General features: G+C 42.7%; 1 protein-coding gene across 1 annotated transcript in view; it reads left to right on the top strand.

The window, feature by feature from the left end:
* CAAP1 (caspase activity and apoptosis inhibitor 1) overlaps positions 1-23,215 on the top strand; it is a 42,956-nt gene that overhangs the window by 5,380 nt on the left and 14,361 nt on the right. Inside the window, exons 3-4 of the mRNA XM_089678043.1 lie at positions 800-1,006; positions 2,764-2,848. Coding sequence (XP_089534169.1) covers positions 800-1,006; positions 2,764-2,848 — 292 coding nt within the window. The remainder of the gene's footprint in view (positions 1-799; positions 1,007-2,763; positions 2,849-23,215) is intronic.

Raw genomic sequence — 23,215 nt, 5'->3', positions numbered from 1 at the left:
GCCTCATTTGGGGAGGGTGTTGGGGCGGAGACCCAAGCTAGAACCAAAATCCCTCTCAGTTTATATCATGGTCCATAACTTACCCTGGGGGCATGTAGCCGCCTAGCCACTAGTAGATTAATATGCAGAAGCTTCTGCTGAATGTCTAGATAGGAAATATGACATACCTGCTGAGACGGTTAAGGAGATATAATTTTCTGCTCGCCTGTAGATGTCAGCTAGGGGGTGTAACATATCAGGCGACATGTATTAAAGTGACAGATCTGAATATATGCCTGGTCTCCTTGTAAGGCTTCCATATTCCAAGATATGAAATCATACGGTAAATGGATTTTGAATGTGATGTCTGTTTTACGGCTTATCTGGAATGTCTTTGAAGCCCAGCAAAGGACTGGTTTATGGTTTTATGATCCTTTTCCAAGCAAGAGTCTCGCAGACATATGGGGGGGCAGGCTAATTGGGGTTTATAACCATGACGCCCTCCCAATGTGTTTGCTGCCTGTGATCTCTGCATCATACAGACCACATGTCACTCAACAGAGAGGGAGGGGGGATTTGAAGGAGAGAGAGAGATACAAGATGGAGGATCCTTAGCAAGATGGAGGACCATGTCCATCTTTGTATGCAGAATTGCTACACCTCAAATAAATAAGTATAAGCTGCTAGAGAAAGGTGTTATAAAATGAACCTGTTGATTAACTCTGTATGGATAGTGGTGTGAACATTGGGTACAAATGTCGGACCTGTTTACCCTCTTTCTGTTGGAATTGGCCTCTGATTGTTACTATATTGATTTCAGGAACCAGAAACCTCTGCTCTACATTCTGCAGTGAAAGAAGAAGAAGAAGTAGAGGAGTTGAGTGATATAGAAGAAGGTGGACTGGATTTGAATGTGCCTCTTAAACCGATTAGCTTCTACATATCTGATAGAAAGGAGATGATGGAACATTGCTTCCGTGTTCTTGGTGATCGGAAACTTAAGAAAATGCTTCCTGATATGCTCAAGGTGAGAAGATAAATATTTTCTTTTTTACTACCTTCAATAAGCAGGTGGAGTCAGATGACTGAAAGCTTTCTGCAGTTCTGTATTTCTATGCTATAAAGACAGTATTATTTGATCCCGTGTATCTAAACTCAAAAACTAAAAATAATATATTGTAGCTTACTACCCTTAGATGCAGTGGCTACAGTAGTTTTCTTTCTTTAACAATCTCTTGTGTTACTTTCACCTGGTAATCCTGAGAATAAAACACTTCCTGTCCCTTCATGTCTACATGTTTCCCCACTGTATCTGTGGGGGCAGCCATGGTTGTCACATAGGCTAGACTTCAAAGAAATCTGCCTTTGTTCCTGTCCCATGGTGGATAGATGGGAGAAATAGTTTACAGAATAAAGAGCAATTTTGGGTATGTATACAGTGTGCAGGGGGCAGCAGGACAGAGCACAGGGGAGAAGCATGGCAACATATAGGAGTCAGCAGGACAGAGTACATGGATTAAGCAGGGCACTTTTAGAAGGTTACCATATAGGGGGGCATCAGGGCACAATACATGGGGGCACAACAGGACACATTATTGAGGGGGGGAGGGGAATTGCACAGTAGGGCACATTATGTGGGGTTGGGCAGCAGGGTACATTATGGGGTACAGTAGGGAACATTACATGGGGGCAGCAGGGCACATTACGAGGGTGGTATCAGGGTACGTTATAGGACACAGCAGGGAACATTACATGGGGGAAGGAGGGCACATTATGGGCAAAGAGCACATTATGGGTGGGGGATTCAGCAGGGCACATGACAGAGGAAGGTTGGAGGGGGCGCACAGCAGGGCACATTACAGGGGGGGCACAACATTGCACATTACGGGAAGGAGGGGGTGCAGCAGGGCACATCATGTGGCACAGCAGGGCACATTACATGGGGGCAGGAGGGCACATTATGGGCACAGAAGAGCACATTATGCGGGGCAGCAGGGCGCATTACAGGGGGTCAGCAAGGCACATGGGTTACAGCAGGACATAATAAATGGGGGCAAGAGATCACATTGTGGGGCACAGCAGGGCATATTACAGGGGGGTTGGAGGGCACATTACGGGGCACATCTTGGGCAACAGGGCATATTAAATGGGGGTAGGAGGCCACATTATGGGATGGGCACAGCAGGGCATATTACAGGGCACACAGCAAGGCACATATCAGAACACAGGGCACACAGCAGGGCACATCATGGGGAACACAGGTACATCACAGGACACATGGTACACAGTAGGACACAGGGTACATTAAAAGGAAACATGGTACACAACAGAACTCAGGGCACATGGTACACAGTAGGGCACACAGCAGGATACAGGGCAAACAGCAATAGCAGTCTCCTTCATATGGACAGGAATTAGACCTTCTAGTTGGGGAGAAGTACTTTTATGCAGCCTTTTGTGAAGCATGGTAAGGGATTCTGTCATTTTCAGGATGTATGTCCATGATAGCCTATGCTTAAAGGAAGTATACTAAATGAGGGTGTCATTCAGTCTAGAAGATTAGTGACATTCAGCAGTGGTAAGGGCGTACTGCAGGGGACTTTGCATCTAAAGTTTTTGGTTTTTTTTTTTTTTTTGTTTTGTTTTTTCTTTTCAAATTTGCTTTAGTAGCCTACAATCCTTACACAGTATTGTATGTATTTTAATTTGTTTTCAATTTTTGTGATACACTCCAAAAGTTTGGCAAAACTCAGAATTTTTTCCCCTGAAACCTTGTTTTAACAGGATTTGCCTCTTGATGAAATAAAGCGGTTGTGCCTGGAGCAAGTGGAAATGGAAACTGATGACAATTTGCTCAGAATTCTGCAGGGTAAGCACAAAACAATTCTTGCATAACTATACTGTAGTTGTGTGTTTTCCTCCAAGTAGTAATAGCAGAGGTCTACACCTGTGCACTGGGGGTGTTTAGCTCCTGTGGTAGATCAGTTTGAACAGTGAGTCCACAGCAGACAGGAGCTATAGTTAGGGCCTGATATCCCACTTTTATTAAAAAGAAAGAAAAACAAAGTATGGCTGCCCACGCAAGGGTTTCAGCTTCACATAAAGCCGAGCCACCTAGTTCTTAAAGTGTTACTAAACCCACAACCGTAACATCAGTCTGTATATGCAGTAAAACATGCTTGGTATACTCACTGTGGAACCTAAGGGGTTAATCTTCTGCATTATGTAAAAAGGCTGCTTGATCCTGTCTTCTCTGCTCCTTCTCTTCTTCAAATGTCCACGTCTTATCTCCTGATAAGACGGATTGAACCCACAGTCCTTCTGCACATGCTCAGTTTGGTGTGTGTTGCTAGAGAGGTTTTTTTTTTTCTTGGGAGAGTGCATGTGATCAGCACAGCACCAATCAGCACTGTCCAGACAGAGGTCAGGGGTCCTGCATCCTTCTAGAGAAGAAAGAGAAAACTCCTACAAGCTTTAACTAGTGCTCTGATAGAAGTCACAAGACTGCTCTAACTGCTGATGAGAAAACGTATTTAGCAGTTTATATTTACTAAAATAATTGCATTTCCATGTGTGTACTGTGGGAGACCAGATATAATGAATGCAGGGTCCTGGGTGTTAGTAACACTTTAAGCTCATTCAGCCTTTTTTTTTTTTTTTCTTTTTTAATCAAACAACTCTTTAATATAAGAAACGTTTGAAATTGGAGACAGTGTAATGAACACCATTACAGAGTATTACAAAAGAGAGTATTATTTCCATGTACAAAAAAACCAAAACAAGAATTATGACTATGAGCAATGACATTCTCCAGAAAAGCGGAGGAGTTGAAGATAACATAGCATGTAATGCCTATATCCATACACATCAAATATGCATTGTCATTTAGACAGTCCATAATAGTGACAAGTGATAGCTCTGGATTCATATCACTACAAGTTAGGTATATTAAATGAATAATGCAGCAGACACATAGATATGAGAGTTACAGGGCTACAAATTCGTCATCTAAGCATGTGGAGGCCTGATCTAGCCATCTGTCCCATATCTTATGATATTTAGCCGGGCAGTGTCTGTGAAGGTAAATTCCTTTCTTATATAGTAGCGTGAGGTAATGGCGGCCACCCATTCCTGAACTGTTGGTGGTGAAGCCCTGAACTATACCCTGGCAATCAACATTCTGGCCATGAAAAGTGTTTCTTTTAAAAAATTATGGAGATGTTTGTCACGGCTTGGATTGGGAAGAAGGCCCAGAAGGCACTGCTTCAGGCAGTTAGCGCGGAGCCCATTCGATCACGCAGAAATCGTACTACCGGTGTTCAGGAGCCTTGAATGACTGGGCATGACCACAGCAGATAGTACGAAAATAAAAAATGTGCAAAATACGTGCGCACAAGGTATCAGTGAATTAAAGTGTTTGTTCACCAATGTTGGAAGTCTGCCAAGTTGGAAGCTTTGTTGCATGATAAGAACTATGATTTAATTGCTATTGCTGAATCTTGGTTTCATTCTTCACATGACTGGGCCATTAATATTCCTGGCTATGTTCTCTTTCGGAGAGACAGCGTAAATAGGAAAGGTGGTGGTGTCTGTCTCTATGTGAGAAGTGATCTCAGATCGAGTGTGACAGAGGCCCTAGTTGATGGAGAGTGTGATGAGGCTGAAGCATTATAGGTGGAACTGCACATGGGGGTACATACTACACATGAAATCATTGGGGTTTGTTATAGACCTCCCAGTGTTCATGAGGAGGTGGAGACTTGACTCCTTGTAGAGATCAAAAGGGCTGCAAGGGCTGGTGAAAATAATGGGAAATTTTAACTACCCAAAACTTGACTGGAGTAATGGTACTGCAGGATCAGTTAAAGGGCAAACATTTATGTTACAGTTCATAGAGACCCCTACTAGAAATGATGCTCTGCTGGACCTGGTGATCTCAAATCATGCAGAGCCTATTACAAATGTCCATATAAAAGAACATCTGGGTAGCAGTGACCATAACATGATTTAATTTATTGTTAGCTGTAAACAGCAAGCACATACGGGAAAATAAAAATGCTCAATTTTAAGAGAGCTAATTTTTCAAGGCTGAGAGCTGCTTTCCAAGACTTAGACTGGGAGGGAATATTGGCATCAATGAACACAACACAGAAATGGGAGTTCTTCAAAAAGACTGTATGTGAACACACTGCAAAAAATATTCCCCTGGGCAACAAGTTTAAAAGGCTAAAAATCAAACCTATGTGGCTTACGGCCAAAGATAAAAAAGCTATAGATAATAAGAAAAGAGCTTTTATTAAATATAAAAATGAAGGAATGCTATAATTGTTTACAAAGAATATAACAGAATATGCAAAAAGGAAATAAAGGCTGCAAAATTGAAACCAAACGACAGATTGTACAAGATAGCAGGACCAACCTGCTAATTCTTCAAATATATTAATAGTAAAAAGGTTCGGTCCGAGCATGTAGGCCCTTTACAAAATAATCTAGAGTGGGTGACTGGGGACAAAGAGAAGGCAAATTTATTAAATGCCTTCTTCAGCTCTGTGTATACAAAGGAGCATGGGGGAGCTCTTGTCCATAACGGGCATGGTATTGACACAGCTCCAGGAGATCCACATTGGCTCACAGTTGATATGACCCAAAAATATTTAGACAGAATAAAGGTGAATAAAGCAACTGGACTGGATGGCATACACCCATGGGTCCTTAAAGAATTGATCTGTCATTTCAAAGCCATTGTTTCTAATTTTTAGGGACTGTTAAGGCCAACGTGGTGTCAAAATCTTTACCAAGTCATTATAAACCTGTTCATTTAACTTCTATAGTTGGGAAGATACTGGAGAGTTTAATAAAAGACCACATAGATGAGTTCTTGCAGGAAAAAAATATTTTAAGCAACAGACAGCATGGATTCATGAAAGACAGAAGTTGTCAAACAAATCTGATTTTCTTTTTATGAGGAGGTGAGCAAAACCTTGGACAGAAGGGTGGCGGTGGATGTGGTATACTTGGACAGAGGGGTGGCGGTGGATGTGGTATACTTGGACAGAGGGGTGGCGGGGGACTGGACATGGTATACTTGGATTTTGCAAAAGCGTTTGACACAGTTCCTCACACACGGCTAATGTGTAAGGTAAAGTCTACAGGCTTGGAAAAATTACAATGTAAATGGATAGAAAACTGGCTAAAAGAGAGTATAGGTTAATGATTCGTACTCTGAATGGTCTGGGGTCATCAGTGGTGTACCCCAAGGTTCAGTGTTTGGGACCCTTACTATTTAATATATTTATAAACGATATAGGGTCTGGGATTATAAATATCATTTCAGTCTTTACAAATGACACCAAGCTGTGCAGTGGAATAACATTCTTACATGACGTCTCCAATTTACAAGCCGATCTCAATGCACTGTTTAATTGGGCAACTATGTGGCAAATGAGGTTTAATGTTGATAAATGTAAGGTTATGCACTTGGGGGCTAAGAATATGCATGCATCATACATACTAGGGGGGGTACAACTGGGGGAATCAATGGTGGAGAAGGATCTGGGAGTTCTGGAAAATCACAGTCTTAATAATGGTATGCAATGCCAAGCTGCGGTTTCTAAAACAAGCAAAATCCTCTATTGCATTAAGTTATAGATTTCAGAGAGAGATATCATTTTACCCCTGTACAAATCATTAGTAAGACCTCATCTGGAATATGCAGTTCAATTTTGGGCACCAATTCACAAAAAGAACATTGGGGAACTGGAGAAGGTACAGATAAGGGCAACCAAAGTGATAAGAGGCATGGAGGAGATCAGCTATGAGGAAAGATTACAGGAACTGAATTTATTCTCTCTTGAGAAGAGGAGATTACGGGGGATGATCAACATGTATAAATACATCAGTGGTTCATATAGTGAACTCGGTGTAGAGTTATTCACTCTGAGGTCATCACAGAGGACAAAGGGGCACTCCTTCATCTTGAGGAAAAGAAATTTTAATCTCCAGCTGTGAAAATGTGGAATAGACTCCCTCGAGTTGGTTCTGGCCAGCTCAATGAATTGCTTTAAAAAAGGCCTGGATTGTTTCTTGGATACACAGAATATAACTGGATACTAACAGTTATATGTAAAGTTGAGCCAGGGAATATCCGATTGCTTCTCGGGGGATCAGGAAGGATTTGTTTCCCCCTGCAGGAGCAAATTGGATCATGATTTGCTGTTTTTTTGCCGTCCTCTGGATCAACTGTGGGTTTAGGTTTATAGCTTTTTTTTTTTTTTATCCAGACTAAGTAACTGTGTAACTATGTGAAAGGTGCCTGTGACACAACGTAGTGCCTGACCCCTGCCCTTCTCACCATCTTGTGACAAACGACCAGCCAATCTCACACAGCACTGTCATGTAACAATACCACTCTCAGCTGCACCTCGCACAAAGTTTTTCCAGCTCGCGGGACCACAATCTATGTGCCAACATCCTAAGAGTGATTGTCACTGGCTTAGGTTAATTACACAATTAACCCTTCACACTGCCACCAAACTCACAAATCCTAGCAATAACACTATGATATTGTCGTTAGCGTCTGTAACACACACTGTCACCACAGACAGGTATATTCAGAGAAATATATGCAGCGCTAATAAAACTTAGTGAAAACAAACGGAAAATCAGAACATAGGTTGCACACTAGCATAGATGAAAAAACTCAGTCCATATTACATGGTGGGATAAAGTGATAGGTGCAATTGTCCAAGTGATCCATGATCAGAGATAATCGTGACTCTAGTGATCCTATAATTGTACAAATAATACACTAACCAGATAGTGCATAAAGTGCGCATGGAGCAATTAAGACCCGCTCCTGGTGCTCTGGACTTGTGGTTTCAGGAGGATGTCATCTGCAGGTTAGCCACCACATGTCATCAATCCAGGTACATTCGTAAGTCATCCACCAGGAAAATCATCAGCGGGGGAGGGGGTAATCACACATCACTCCAAACCAGCAGGAACCTTCAAAAGTGGGCTCCCATGCAGGGCACACAGCTGCTCCACAGCTTTCAGTACGATCTCCTGATGGCCAATGCTCTTCACCCCCAAAGCATCAAGATGTTGAGGTGATAGATCCAGCAGGTCCTGCCCTGTTATGTCCCATTCTGGAAATGGGTAGTGCTGAACTGAGGGGTCCAGACCCTGTAAATAAGCCCTCACGGTGCCCGGACTCCGTGAGGGCTTATTTACAGGGTCTGGACCCCTCAGTTCAGCACTACCCATTTCCAGAATGGGACATAACAGGGCAGGACCTGCTGGATCTATCACCTCAACATCTTGATGCTTTGGGGGTGAAGAGCATTGGCCATCAGGAGATCGTACTGGAAGCTGTGGAGCAGCTGTGTGCCCTGCATGGGAGCCCACTTTTGAAGGTTCCTGCTGGTTTGGAGTGATGTGTGATTACCCCCTCCCCCGCTGATGATTTTCCTGGTGGATGACTTACGAATGTACCTGGATTGATGAGATGTGGTGGCTAACCTGCAGATGACATCCTCCTGAAACCACAAGTCCAGAGCACCAGGAGCGGGTCTTAATTGCTCCATGCGCACTTTATGCGCTATCTGGTTAGTGTATTATTTGTACAATTATAGGATCACTAGAGTCACGATTATCTCTGATCATGGATCACTTGGACAATTGCACCTATCACTTTATCCCACCATGTAATATGGACTGAGTTTTTTCATCTATGCTAGTGTGCAACCTATGTTCTGATTTTCCGTTTGTTTTCACTAAGTTTTATTAGCGCTGCATATATTTTTCTACATGTGTTTATTGGGTTCCAAAGGTTACCTCTTATGCTAGCTGCTTTTTATTGATGTTCCCAGTGCTCAATTACCATTCCATACATTTAGGTATATTCAGAGGATTATTACATACAGTAGCACTCTTCAAGAGACCGGGATTCTTTAGTTTGCATTAAAATCTTTAGAGACAGTTTCAACACTTTTCAAAATAGGGTTTATTACTAAAAAGGTCAAAATGGTGCAATCAAAATATTTACAGAAAAAGATGTTACACAGACATAAAGAGAACAATAAAGCAACAGAGAGATAAAAGAAAGGAGTTAAGAAGGCAGAATACTTGCAAATTCCTGGTTTTAGCGGAGTCCAGTTGTCCGAGCAAAAAAGTTTCCTTGGCTCTCAAATCCGTTAAGATGTTTCTTGATTGATGTTAAACGAGAGCACACTTACTAAATCTGGTCAGTCCCTTTTCTATGATATCAAAGGGGTGTTGCCTGAGAACAACTGACCAATCATCTGGTTTAAGGAATGGTTGCTAGGAGGTCACCAAATTTATGACCAAGTCCCAACTATAGTTTCATACTAATATAAATAACTTCTCGTATGTGCAGGTGGTGTTCTAGCAACTGTCAGATTAATATTCAGAATATTTCAAACCAAGGGATACCAAACACAGCGTACCTTTTGACACCCAGGGGGGAAGAGACTGCTTTCTCCAATTTGCTATGTGCTAACATAGTCATGTGTGTCCTTGATTTGTTTGGTATGATATTCCCTATTCAAATATATACCTAATATTAATGTGCCCTGTTCCTGTTGAATTCTATGAATTGTATATGGAATAGATGTTTTATGGCACGCGCTGTATTCTTAGAGCCTTAAAGGCCTTACGGGTCATTTTTGACTGCTTGACTGAGTTATTATTGTTTTTCGATAGGGCAGAGGAAAGTGTTTTTCATGGTTCCTGAAAACAGACATCCCGTCAAGACTGATTAGCTGTTCACAGCTCTGGAGCTGGCCTCTATTTGTGTTTTAATTAAGATAAGAGGCTCTTTTGAAATTTGTTACAACTTACAGCTACACATTACAATTTCAGGAGGAGAGAGGAAGATAACTGCTCATGAAACACAAAAATGGCTGAGACCTTGACAAGATGGCTGTCACGTACAGCTTCCATGTCTCTATTGTGCATAATCATTACAGTGCCAATGGACTCATTGCATCTGGGACAGAGGGGACTATGATGTGGCCGGTATTTTGATAATCGGATGGGAGTTAGATATGCCCTATGTAGTATATATAGGTGGGTGAGGCGATCAGAAAGTTTTGGGGAAACAAGCTTACAGGAGTCCAGTAACTCTTCCCAGTCTTCATCCTCCAGCTCCCCCACATCTGCCACCCATATAGTTTTCAATTGGTATGCCAAATTGGTTGCCGTCGGGTGAAGGAGAACCCTTAGTAGGTATGGGGAATCGAGGTTAGGGAAAGAACTCCCCCCTCCCCAAAGCACCTTGTCTCTTTCCCACAACCCTGGCCGGTGGTTGTGGGGGTCTGCCGACAGGGGGCTTATCAGCATCTGGAAGCCCCCTTTAATAAGCTTTTGACACGTACTTTATTAAAAAATCAAAACAAAACCGGTGTAGATCCATCATCCATCACAACGCCTGCCACCACTGCCGACCCAAAAAAGCATTAAAAAAATATCCGGTCCTGACGAAGGCTCCCGCTGTCTGGCAGCTCAGCTGTCTGACAGCTCTTAAATAACTGAGCGGTGGAGCCACCCGGTGACATCACCAGGTGACCCTGCCCCCTTGTGCAGTTACCGACCCAGCATGTCTCAGTCGATAATGTCACATTCTTTTTTTTTTTTTTTTTTTGTCGGATCAGCAGTGGTGGCAGGCATCATGATTGATGATGGATCTACACAGTTTTTTTTATCTTTGATTTGTTAAGGACTTGTCAAAAACTGCCTACTGTCTTTTTTTTTTTTTTTTCTTTTTTTTTACACTACACTTTTTTGGTGAATGACAGTCATTCAAATGGAGGGGGCAGGATCTGGGGGCCCCCTTGATAAAGGGAGCTTCAAGATTCCAATAAGCTTCCCACCTGCAGACCCCTCAACCACCGTCCAGGGTTGTCGGGAAGAAGTCCTCAACATGAGGATAAGGTGCTTTGGGGGGAGGGGGAGCCCCTCTGCCCCAAAGCACCCTCCCATGTTGAGGGCATGTGGTATGGTTCGGGGGGGGGGGTGCTCGCTCGTTTAAGGGTCTGGTATTGATTTAGGGGGGGGGGGGGGGACGCCACGCAATTTTTTTTTTTTTTAATTTTGGTGTGGGGTTAACCTAAAAACATTTTTGGTTTACAACTTTTTTTTATTGCCGGCAAAGGTTTTTTCTTTCTTTTTTTTTTTTTTTCAGCTGTCAGCAGGGTATCCTGCTGACAGCTGCTGACCAGCTATTTACTGGTTAAGGACGCTGGTGGCCAAAACAGCAGCTGTAAATACTCCCAGTGCTCATGAGTCCTAAAAGCTGAAGCCATTTATTAAATTTCGGTCCAAAAGCAAATCTATGGAGGAATTCCCATAGATATCCCCATTCCACTGAATCGAATGCCATAGCAGTGTTCAAACTGACCACCTGGAAGCCATCAGAGTCATGGGTGGCCTGTAGGTTCATGAAAAGTCGCTGAAGGGTAAAAGCCGTATTTTTGTTTGGCATGAATCCTATCTGATCTGGGTGAAATAAATTAAGAATTACTTTATTGAGGCGGAGGGCCAGAATTTATTCCAGAATTTTAACATCTAATTGTAATAGGGAGATGGGGTGGTAAGACTCAGTGAATAGGTGATCCTTACAAGGTTTGGGTATAAGTACAATCAGGGCCTCCCCCATGGAGGAAGGGAAGGTAGAAGAGTCAAATACAGTGAGTACAGCAAACTGAAATCTTTTAGGTGGAGAGAAGTAAAAGTAAAAACTAAAATAATATAGTTGCATAAGTGTGCACACCCTTGAACTAATACTTTTGTTGAAGTACCTTTTTGATTTTATTACAACACTCAGTCTTTTGAGGTATGAGTCTATCAGCATGGCACACCTCGACTTGGCAATATTTGCCCACTCTTCCTTGCAAAAACACTCCAAATCTGTCAGATTGCGAGGGCATCGCCTATGCACAGCCCTCTTCAGATCACCCCACAAATTTTCCATTGGATTCAGGTCTGGGCTGTGGCTGGGCCATTCCAAAACTTCAATCTTCTTCTGGTGAAGCCATTCCTTTTGTTGATTTGGATGTATGCTTTGGGTCATTGTCATGCTGAAAGATGAAGTTCCTCTTCATGTTCAGCTGTCTAGCAGAAGCCTGAAGGTTTTGTGCCAATATTGACTGGTATTTGGAACTGTTCATAATTCCCTCTACTTTGACTAAGGCCCCAGTTTCAGCTGAAGAAAAACATCCCCTAAAGCATGATGCTGCCACCACCATGCTTCACTGTGGGTATGGTGTTCTTTTGGTGATGTGCAGTGTGGTTTTTGCGCCAAACATATCTTTTGGAATTATCGCCAAAAAGTTCAACCTCAGACCATAACACATTTTCCTACATGCTTTTGAAAGACTTCAGATGTGATTTTGCAAAATTTAGTCGAGCTTGGATGTTTTTATTTGTAAGAAAAGGCTTCCGTCTTGCCACTCTACCCCATAGCCCAGACATATGTAGAATATGGGAGATTGTTGTCACATGTACCACACAGCCAGTACTTGCCAGATATTCCTGCAGCTCCTTCAATGTTGCTGTAGGCCTCTTGGCAGTCTCCCAGACCAGTTTTCTTCTCATCTTTTCATCAATTTTGGAGGGATGTCCAGTTCTTGGTAATGTCACTGTTGCGCCATATTTTCTCCACTTGATAATGACTGTCTTCACTGTGTTCCATGGTATATCTAATGCCTTGGAAATTCTTTTGTACCCTTCTTCTGACTGATACCTTTCAATAATGAGATCCCTCTGATGCTTTGGAAGCTCTCTGTGGGCCATGGCTTTTGCTGTAGAATGCGAATAAGAAAATGTCAGGAAAGACCTACAAGAACAGCTGAACTTTATTTGGGGTTAATCAGAGGCACTTTAAATGATGGCAGGTGTGTACTGACTCCTATTTAACATGATTTTGAATGTGATTGCTTAAACTGAACACAGCTACATCTCCAGTTATAAGAGGGTGTGCACACTTATGCAACCATATTATTTTAGTTTTTTATGTTTACCCCCCCCCACCCTAAAATATTTGTTTGTTTTTCAATGGAGTTGTACAGTTTATAGGTCACATTAAAGGTAAAAAAATTCTGAAATGATTTATCTTTGTATCATTTTTTTTACATCAGAGACCAGACATTTTAACAGGGGTGTGTATACTTTTTATATCCACTGTATATGGGTGAATAAGTCTTGCAATTTGGGGACAAGGACCTTGCAAAACTGAGTATAAAATTCCAGAGAGAGTCCGTCTGACCATGGTGCCTTGGAGGGGGTAAGATGCATCGAGGCTTCATTGATTATCATAGGTGGAGATCGGGGCCTCTAACATTTCAACCTGAGATGGGGTTAGAGAAGGAAAGGTAAATGTCCTGTAGAAAGTTGAATAGCTCAGTCTGAGAGTGATGGGTAATAGAGGAATATAGGGTTTCAAAGAAGCTGTGAAACTCCTTGGCTACAAGGTCAGGGTCTGTTAAATGTTGCCCAGAAGTGTTCTGCAAAGACACTATCACGGGGGGTTTATGGTCCAAATGGGCCAGATAGGCAAGCAATAGTCGGACAACAATGGGGTACCAAAGCCCACATCCACTAAACTAGGCAGTATGGATTGTGATAATATAATGTAATATAATCTATTCAGGACATGGTGGAGCACAAAGCAGAAAAACAGGAATATTTTTTAGACGTGGAAAGCCTTTGTCTCCATGTGTCTATCAGAGCAAATTCTGCTAGGTGCCTACCAAATCTTGTTACAGGAGATGGAGATGGCTTGGAAGAGTCGAGGCCCATTTTGTCAAGATTGGGATCTATAACTATATTAAAATCACCCATCCAAATAGCAGGGGCTGTAGGGTGTTGGGCCATAAAGGCAGGACCATCATGTAGTACTGAAAATTGTCATTGAGGAGGGATATAATAAGCCAATAACAGTATTTCAACCCCACTAATCAAAGCATGTAAAAAAAGGCACCTGCCCTGAGGATTCGACTGCAGTGCCAGTAATTGATATTGGACAGTTTTAGTGATGAGAATTGCAACTCCCTGGGAGTGAGCAGTATGAGGGGCCTGGTACAATCAGCCCACCTAGAGTTTTTTAAGGGCGAGCTGCAGCTGGCCATTTATGAGTTTCCACCAGAACGGAAACATTGGCCTGTTGTGATTTTAGGTGGGCCATAATCGCAATGCATTTGGTTTTCACTCTAAGACCTCTACTATTCCAAGTTAGAAATTTTATGGAGTCAAAATGATACCTATGGGGTAGAGGCATGAAATCAGATCATCGGGCAAATAAAAGGCCATACACATTACATGGCAATTATAAGGACCTAGCATAGATGGGTCAACAGAGCTAAAATACAATAAAACAATTGAGTATTCTGACTGTGAGGCAATTAACATGCTAAGTATGGATTTCCAGTAAGAAGATTCTCCGTATAAAGAAACGGCTACAATATAAGAACCCGACAGGATAATCATCCTATATGTACAATCAAAACATGGTAAAGAAAAAGTCATACAAGTTTTAAGGGTCTGTACCACAAACCCTGGACCAGCAGAAAAAAAGGGAACAAATAACTGCAAGCAGTGGCGCATAGGCTGGCCAGGGAAACAAAGCTTGACTAAAAACAAAAATCCAATGGAGAAAACAAAGTTCCAACAGTACTCCATCAGCTAGGGGAGTGATCATTCGCTGAAAAGCACCCGATGGCACAGTGTGCTGAGTGTCCAGGGAGATGAATGAAAATGGATGAGGATGAGGGGGGTAAGGTAAGCCAAGAATCTGTGGATGTCCAGAAAAAATGGGGGGACGCTTGAGTTCACCTGCGAGATGTGGTGGGATAAAAACAGGACAGTGCGGGGGTGGCAGTCACTCTCGCCGCAGGATACATGGGTAGGGGTGGAAAGGGAATGAAGAGAGGGATAATGGGGCAGTCTGGCCAGGGAAGGGGGGGGGCCAGGGAAGGGGGGGGGGAGGGAGAAGCAGACTCATGGATCTCAGAAAAACAACATGGAGGCTGCATAAACATCCAGGTTAACTGTTGAGGTGGCCATGCAGTCAAGCTTCTGAAGGAGCAGCAACGCTCAGCCAAATGGAAGATGTTTCAAGCAGGTGCGGGGCGAGCTCCAGCCATGCAAAGATGGAATTGTGTTGCTGCACCGCCGCAGAGAAATCAGGAGACACCCCTATTTTTACATTTCTTCAATATTCTTCAGAATTTTCAAGCTCCCAGCCCCAATCCAGAACTACGAAATCCAGAGAAAGCATAGAACACCACTTTCTCAATTCACAATAAACTTGCCAGAGCTTCAAACTGCAGCTGTAGAATCCGATGCTACTTCTATGCCTATTTACATGGTGTCAGGGTCTCACACTGTCAAAAACCTTTATCTAAAAAAAAAATGTATTTTGAGAACACTAAATTCTGTAGGTATTATAAAAGAGAATTACAGGAAGTGAATGGAGTTTACATTTTCCCCTAGATTCCAGCCTCTGATGCAGATTGCATCTCCAAAATGACCCTGTACTATTGTGAATAGTTCAAGTGGGCTGCATGTACTGTAGTAACCCAAATATGTAAAGTTTACCTTTTTAAAGTGAAATAAAATACATGTAATTTTTCATTGTCCTGATTAAAGTGGTTATAAAGCTAAGACATTAAGTAAAAAAATGTCCTACTACTTGAATCGCCCCCTCACCTCCCTACAGACTTACCGGAGTCCTATCTCGATCCAACGTTGTACCTGTCTAAAACTATGCTGGTCTATGCTCCTCACAGGACACAGAGGCAGCATCAAGAGCCATTTGCTCCTGCTGCTGTCAGTCAAAATCAGTGAGGAGGGAGTGGGGGGTGGGGCTGAGCCATGTTGTGTGTGTGTCTGTCTATGAACCCGCATATTCTGGCTGGGTAGCGAGCCTGAATGTGTGCCCCATAGCAAGCAGTTTCTTATGGGGGTAAGACACAGAAGAGGAGGAGCAGACAGTGTCGGCGGGGGAACCTAGAAGAGGAGGTTTGGTTCTCTGTGCAAACAGTTCTGTCATGGGAAGGCGCATATGTCAAAGCAGGCTGTGATTGGGAGGGGGTGAATGCCAGAGCAGGCTGTGATTGGGAGGGGATGTGTGACAGGGGCAGGTTGTAATTGGGAGGGGGTGTGTGCCAGGGACAGGTTGTAATTGGGAGGGGGCGTGTGCCAGGGGCAAGCTGTGATTGGGAAGGGGCATGTGCCTGGGGCTGGCTGTGATTGGGAGGGGTGTATGCTAGAGCAGGCTGTGATTGGGGGGGGAATGTGTGCCAGGGGCAGGCTGTGATTGGGAAGGGGCATGTGCCTGGGGCTGGCTATGATTGGGAGGGTTGTATGCCAGGGGCAGGGTGTGATTGGGAGGGAATGTGTGCCAGGGGAAGGTTGTGATTGGGATGGGGTGTATGCCAGGGGCAGGTTGTAATTGGGAGGGAGTGTGTGCCAGGGGCAGGTTGTAATTGGGAGGGGGTGTGTGCCAGGGGCAGGCTGTGATTAGGAAGGGGCACGTGCCTGGGGCTGGCTGTGATTGGGAGGGGTGTATGCTAGAGCAGGCTGTGATTGGGAGGAGATGTGTGCCAGGGGCAGGCTGTGATTGGGAAGGGGCATGTGCCTGGGGCTGGCTGTGATTGGGAGGGGTGTATGCCAGGGGCAGGTTGTGATTGGGAGGGAATGTGTGCCAGGGGAAGGTTGTGATTGGGAAGAGGCATGTGCCAGTTGCTGGCTGTGATTGGGAGGGGGTGTGTGCCAGGGGCAGGCTGTGATTGGGAAGGGGCACGTGCCTGGGGCTGGCTGTGATTGGGAGGGGTGTATGCTAGAGCAGGCTGTGATTGGGAGGAGAGGTGTGCCAGTTGCTGGCTGTGATTGGGAGGGGTGTATGCCAGAGCGGGCTGTGATTGGGAGGGAGTGTGTGCAAGGGGCAGGTTGTGATTGGGAGGGGGTGTGTGCCAGGGGCAAGCTGTGATTGGGAACAGGCATCTGCTTGGGGCTGGCTGTGAATGGGAGAGCGCGCATGCCAAAGCAGGCTGTGATTGGTAGAGGATGTGGGCCAGATGCTGGCTGTGATTCATCAGGGGGCATTGTGGCTGAGCAATCTGCCCAATACCTCCTGAATGGCCAGCCAAAGGATGAAAACTGACCACGCTAACACAGATCAGTGTCTGTACTTTGTGTGGATAGTTTAGAACATGATTGAAAATGATCAAGACTATGATGTATAAAATACACACATGTGACCACACATAGTAATAAATATTTAGGGTAACATACATTTTATAATGGTGCTGTCGTTAGACATGGGCATTTCGATTTTTCTGTTGCAATAGTGGCTTCCGCAGTGGGTGAAAAAATGGTAGCCAATCATTCATGCATGGGTAGTGTGTATAAAATACATACAGTTGCAAGAAAAAGTATGTGAACCCCTTGGGATTACGTGGAGTTTTGCATGAATTGGGCATAAAATGTGCTCTGAACGTCATCTAAGTCACAACAATAGAAGAACACAGTCTGCTGAACATAATACTACACAAACATTAGATGTTGCCATGGTTTAATTGCACATGATGTTCAGAGCACATTTTATGCCCAATTCATGCAAAACTCCACGTAATCCCAAGGGGTTCACATACTTTTTCTTGCAACTGTATTTGTCCCATGTCTTAGGTGGTCTGGAATAAAATGACAGAACGACTGCACATGCATGGTATGGGATTACAGCCTGGTCGATAATAAAATTGAGCCACAACTGCACAAGTGTGGTAGGCACTTAGAGCCTGGTCTGTAACAATACGATGTCTTAACCATGTATGCTTTTGGGTGCTTTATTATAAAGCAAATTGACTTTGTGAGGGGCTGATGTGGTGGTGGTGGTGGTGGTGGTGGTGTGCACAGGGGTCTCATCCAGCTTCAGAAAGTATGAAGCTGGACGCAAAAAGGTGTCAGTGAGCTGGACAGGAGTGGCCATATTATGCTGTAGTCCACTCAGTGAGCACAGGGTGTTCTCCATCACTGGAGGCGGAGTCCTCTCTGCCTCCTCCAGGGTTGCCCCGGTCCAGCAGGCAGGTAAGGATACTGATGATGAGGTGGTCTGTCTGCTTACTGCTTTATGAGAGGAAGCAATACTTTGGGTTGCTGTACGAGAAGGGGGTTTATTGAGGCAGCAGCTAGAACTAAAGGAGTAATTCTGGTACCTTCTACATAGAGGGAGTAATTCTGAGGCTGCTCGATGAGATGGGAAAGTTTTGGAGGCACATAAGGGGATGTTTATGTTTGTGGCAGATATAAAATCCCTTTGTGGAGATCTTACTACTTGCTGTGTCCCGTATTCATTCCTACATGTATTGTTGCTTGTGCACTCTCTGCCACTGTGCTGATGGATGTTTCTTCAGCCCCTCAGCTGACAAGCAATTTTCCACTCACTGCCACTGTGCTGACAAGCAATTTTCCACTCACTGCCACTGTGCTGACAAGCAATTTTCCACTCACTGCCACTGTGCTGTGTGGACGGGTGGTCTTGCACTCACCACAACTGTGCCGCTACACGATTCTGCACTTGCCACCACTTTGCCAGCATATGATGCTGTGTTTGCCTCCATTGTGCTGACGCACGATTCCACACTTGCTGCCACTGCACCAACTCGCACTGTTTCATCCCTATCAGTGAATTGGTAGCAGTAAATTCATAGGCTGATCGTATGCAGTATTTATTTTTTATACATGCCTTTTATAGGTTTCTCCTCATTTTGTTTAAACCAAGCTATCTTGCAGATCTGACAATGACAGGGGTTGGGACAAATTATAACCCTGTGGATTGCAATTGCAAGAGCAGTTTTCAAAGGAGGTTTTAAACCATCTGAATAAAAGGTGACTGTTTCAACCATAGGAGATCATAGTCACAGCACACACTTTCTTTCTTCTTCCTTTGATTTCAATGGACTGTCAAATGCATGGGAATGTGTAAATCAGACACTACTTTTTAAGATCATGGTTTGGAGGTCGCAAATGCGTAATGTTTGCTTTTAGGGTACCATTTAACAATTAATGGCATCTGTGCACATGCAGCAAGGGCGGTGCGTTCCTGTGTGGTGCAATAAATGCACCTTTCCTGCACCAAATTCTCGCATCTGTGCAGTGTGGTTTTTCCACATCACATTTTTAAGCTCATTTTATGCAAGATGTTATTAAATGCTATTAAAAAGCACATTTTATGAAAACACATTAAAGAAGCAGCATGCAGGACTTTGATGTGCTTTCAAGAAAATACACGCTCTAATACAGTTTAATGGCAGTGCACATAAAAATGTGTGTAAAGCCGGCCATACATAGGTTGAATTCCGAAAAGAATTTCCTTTCGAAAATCTTTTCTCAGAATTTTCGTTCAAATTTTGCACCATTAGTGGGCCACAGGAATGGCCGATTTTTGTGTGACCATTGAATCTGACTGATTGGGCATGTTGGAAATTTTTTGAAAAGCAAATGAATTCCTAATCAATGATGGGAGAATCATGGAGAAATAAAATCGAAAAAGAAATGAGCATGAGCTGTGACCTGGAAAGAAAAGAAAGTTCTTGGCCACGAAAATTAATTTCTGTAGCAACATGAGGTGAAGATGAAGGCTTGGTTGGTCGAATTTCAAAATCAATGGTGGCACCATCGAGTTAAAAAACACACTAAATTTCTGATTTTCGAAAGAAAATTCGGTCAGAATTCGACCCATGTATGGCCTGTATTAACCAATTCAATACCGGGCAATTTTACACCTTCCTGCCCAGGCCATTTTTCAGGTTTCAGCGCTCTCACACTTTGAATGACAATTGCGCGGTCATACAACACTGTACCCAAACTAAAATTTTATAATTTTCTTCACACATCTAGAGCTTTCTTTTGGTGGTATTTAATCACCACTGGGGTTTTTATTTTTTGCTAAATTAACAAAAAAAAGACTGAAAATTTTGAAAAAAAAACGTTTTTCTTTGTTTCTGTTATAAAAGTTTGCAAATAAATAATTGTTCTTCATAAATTTAGGCCGAGATGTATTCTACTACATGTCTTTGGGGAAAATAACCCAAATTAGGATGTATTTTTTAGTTTGTAGGAAAGTTTATAGAGTTCATAAACTATGGTATAGATCTGAATATTGATCAATCCTGAAGTACTGACAGCCAATCTAATTTCTTGAGGTCCAAGAATGCCAGAACAGTACAGATATCCCCCAAATGACCCCTTTTTGCAAAGTAGACAGTCCGGCGTACTTCATAAGAGGCATGGCGAGTTTTTTGAAGTATTTTTTTGTCATAATTTTTCAGAAAATGAAAAAATAAAAAAAATTATTTTCACCATTTCTTTTTTTTATATACTGTCACCAGTGCAGTACAGCATCATCATATAACTGGCATGGCGGTGATCAGGGACACTGACTGGTGACAGTGTGAAATTTATTTATATATATATATATATATATTTTTTTTTTTTTTTTTTTAATTTTAAATATTTTATTACATTTTTTTTAAGATTTTTTTTTTCATATTTCACTATGTCCAAAGTAGTACAATGTTACCATAGTAACATTGTACTACTTTGGGGAAGTGATCATGTAAGCAAACATCATTAGGCATTGATTGGCAAAAAAAATCAACATTTTCTAGTTTCCAAAATGGCCGCCAGTCGTTCACGCATGTGCAGTAGCGTGTGTGCGTGGCTCCACCCTACACGTTTCGTCACAGGTAACGTCATCATTTTTGTCAGTTTATAGTGTGTCAATGGCTAAAACTGTACAAAAAAGTAGCATAGCTTCAAAGGAATATAACCATCGTTTTTTGCCAGAAGAAAAGCCTTGGGCACTATTATTTGCATTCGCTATGTCAAGTAATAAGCATTTATTGAGAAAGACATGAAGAGGTTGACTGTCACTTGTATAAATGCCATTGTATCAGATTTAATCCTTAAATCAGAGTGTAGGTCCAGAATGGGCGAAAGAGCACACTCTTGACACATTTCCTATACATTTCCAATACAAGATATTTAGAGTACAATAAAGCTGAATGCAGGCAAGCGGCTATATACGCATTTGAAATACATACAGTATTTTCTTAATTGTACCTCACAGGACACAGAGGACTTTTTATTCATGACTACTTAGGTTATGCTGCCAACTTCAGGTGAGATGTATCCCCACCCAGACACAACCTCTCCCAGCTCAGCTAACCCTGTTAGCTAGTGGCCTTAGGTGATGAATGGATGTGCTTACAGATGTCTCTCTTTGGAAAAACGCCTTTCAGAGGCTTGATTCCTAATTCCCTGGCCTGTCCCTGATTCCCTGGCCTGCCCCTGATTTCCTGGCCTGTCCCTAACACCCCTGCATGTTCTCCCTGTGCCTGCATGGGTTTCCACCGGGTACTCCGGTTTCCTTCCACACTCCAAAGACATGCTGGTAGGTGAATTGGATCCTGTCTAAATTGTCCCTAGTATGCTAGGGACCTTAGATTGTACATCCCTTGAGGGTTAGGGACTGATGTGAATGTATAATATGTATGTAAAGCGCTGCGTAAATTGACGGCGCTATATAGGAACCTGAAATAAATATTAAGTGTAAACTTAATTTTTATTGTAATAAAAAATAAAAAAGTGACTTTATTATTATTTTAAATAAAAGCTGTATAGCAAAACCTTAAGTGCTCCTTTTTTATTTGCTTTGTGCAAACATTCCGTTACATTTTGTGCAATACATAAAATAAATCGGTAATTATTATGTGGTCATGAATAATCCCACATCCGCACTCCAGTGCAAAAACTGAATTTATATTTTATATATAATCCAATTATTGATTTATCCAGTTATTGATATATTTATGTATATGTAATATACACAGTACATTGCATTCAGTGTCACAGATTTTGCACACAGAGTGAATGAAGGGGCACTTCAAGTGATACTAAACCCACAACCGTAAACTCAGTCTGTATATGCAGCCAAACATGTTTGTTATACTCACTGTGGAACCTAAGAGATTAATCCTCCATATTGTGTATTAAGGATGTTTGATCTTGTCCTCTCTGATCCTCCCCTTCTACTGTCCCCAATCCATCTGCTAATAGAACAGAGCTTTGGGGGCAAGCTGCTCATGCTCATTTTGGTGAGAGTTTTTTTTTCTTGGGAGAGTGCCAGCACAGGGCCAATCAGCATTGTCCATACAGAGGGCCAGGGGTCCTACAGCCTCATAGGACAATCAAGGAAGAATGAAACCGCCTCCCACAAGCTTTAACCAGTGCTCTGCTGGACACTGATAGAAGTCATTAGACTGCTCTAACTGCTGATGAGAAAAGGTATTTAGCAGTTTATATTGACTAAAATAATTGCATTTCCATGTTCTGTGTACTGTGGGTGACCAGATATAGTGAATGCAGGGTCCTGGGTTTAGTAGCACTTTAAGGTGTTGATGTACAGTTATTATTTAACATTACGGGTTATATAGTGCTGGTTTTTTGTAATTTCTATCATGTAGATATTTATGCCTCTCTGGACTCTGGGCGAAAAAAGGTCTTGCATGCCGCTTTGTAGTTGGGTTCCCCGTTCTGGGGTTTTCTGTGTTTTTGGCCTTTTTTCTATGTTGACCATCCCCTTTCTGTTTTTGCTACAAAACTGAGGCTTAGCCGAGGTGGGAGGTGTTATACCTGGATATTGCTTCCTTCCTTTTTTGGCCAGTGTCCATTCACCGGACGGTGACAACACAACCCAAGAAAAGGATTTTACAGCTAAACCCAAAATCCTAATCTACCTGGCAAAGAATTTTTCTATCCATCAGTTCCTAAGATCTTTTTTAACCACTTGCCGACCAGCCGCAGTAAATGTACTGCGGCTGGTCAGCAAGTAGTTAAAAAGATCTTAGGAACTGATAGAAAAAAAAAACGGTCCAATCTGGTCTTCTAAAAAAAAATTGAAAGGGATCTTTCCTTGTCTGTCTAAGTGGATCGGAGGGCTGTCAGGTATAAATAGACAGTGGAGTCTGTTTACTCCCGCCGCTCCGCAGAGCAGACTCTGTCCGTGTCCACTCAATGATCAGTGGTCAGATTTCCTGCTGATCTAAATGAAGACAATGATCTGTCATTCATCCACTCACTCTTCTCTGATCAGTGGACAGATTTCCTTCTGATCTAAACGGAGTCTGCCCTGTGTGAAAGGGACCTAACTGACCTA

This window comes from Staurois parvus, unplaced genomic scaffold (genome assembly GCF_062004578.1).
Source record: "Staurois parvus isolate SC_StPar_1 unplaced genomic scaffold, SC_StPar_1.0 ptg000198l, whole genome shotgun sequence".
In the NCBI taxonomy this organism is placed as follows: Eukaryota; Metazoa; Chordata; class Amphibia; order Anura; family Ranidae; genus Staurois; species Staurois parvus.
This window is presented reverse-complemented; position numbering and strand designations above follow the sequence as displayed.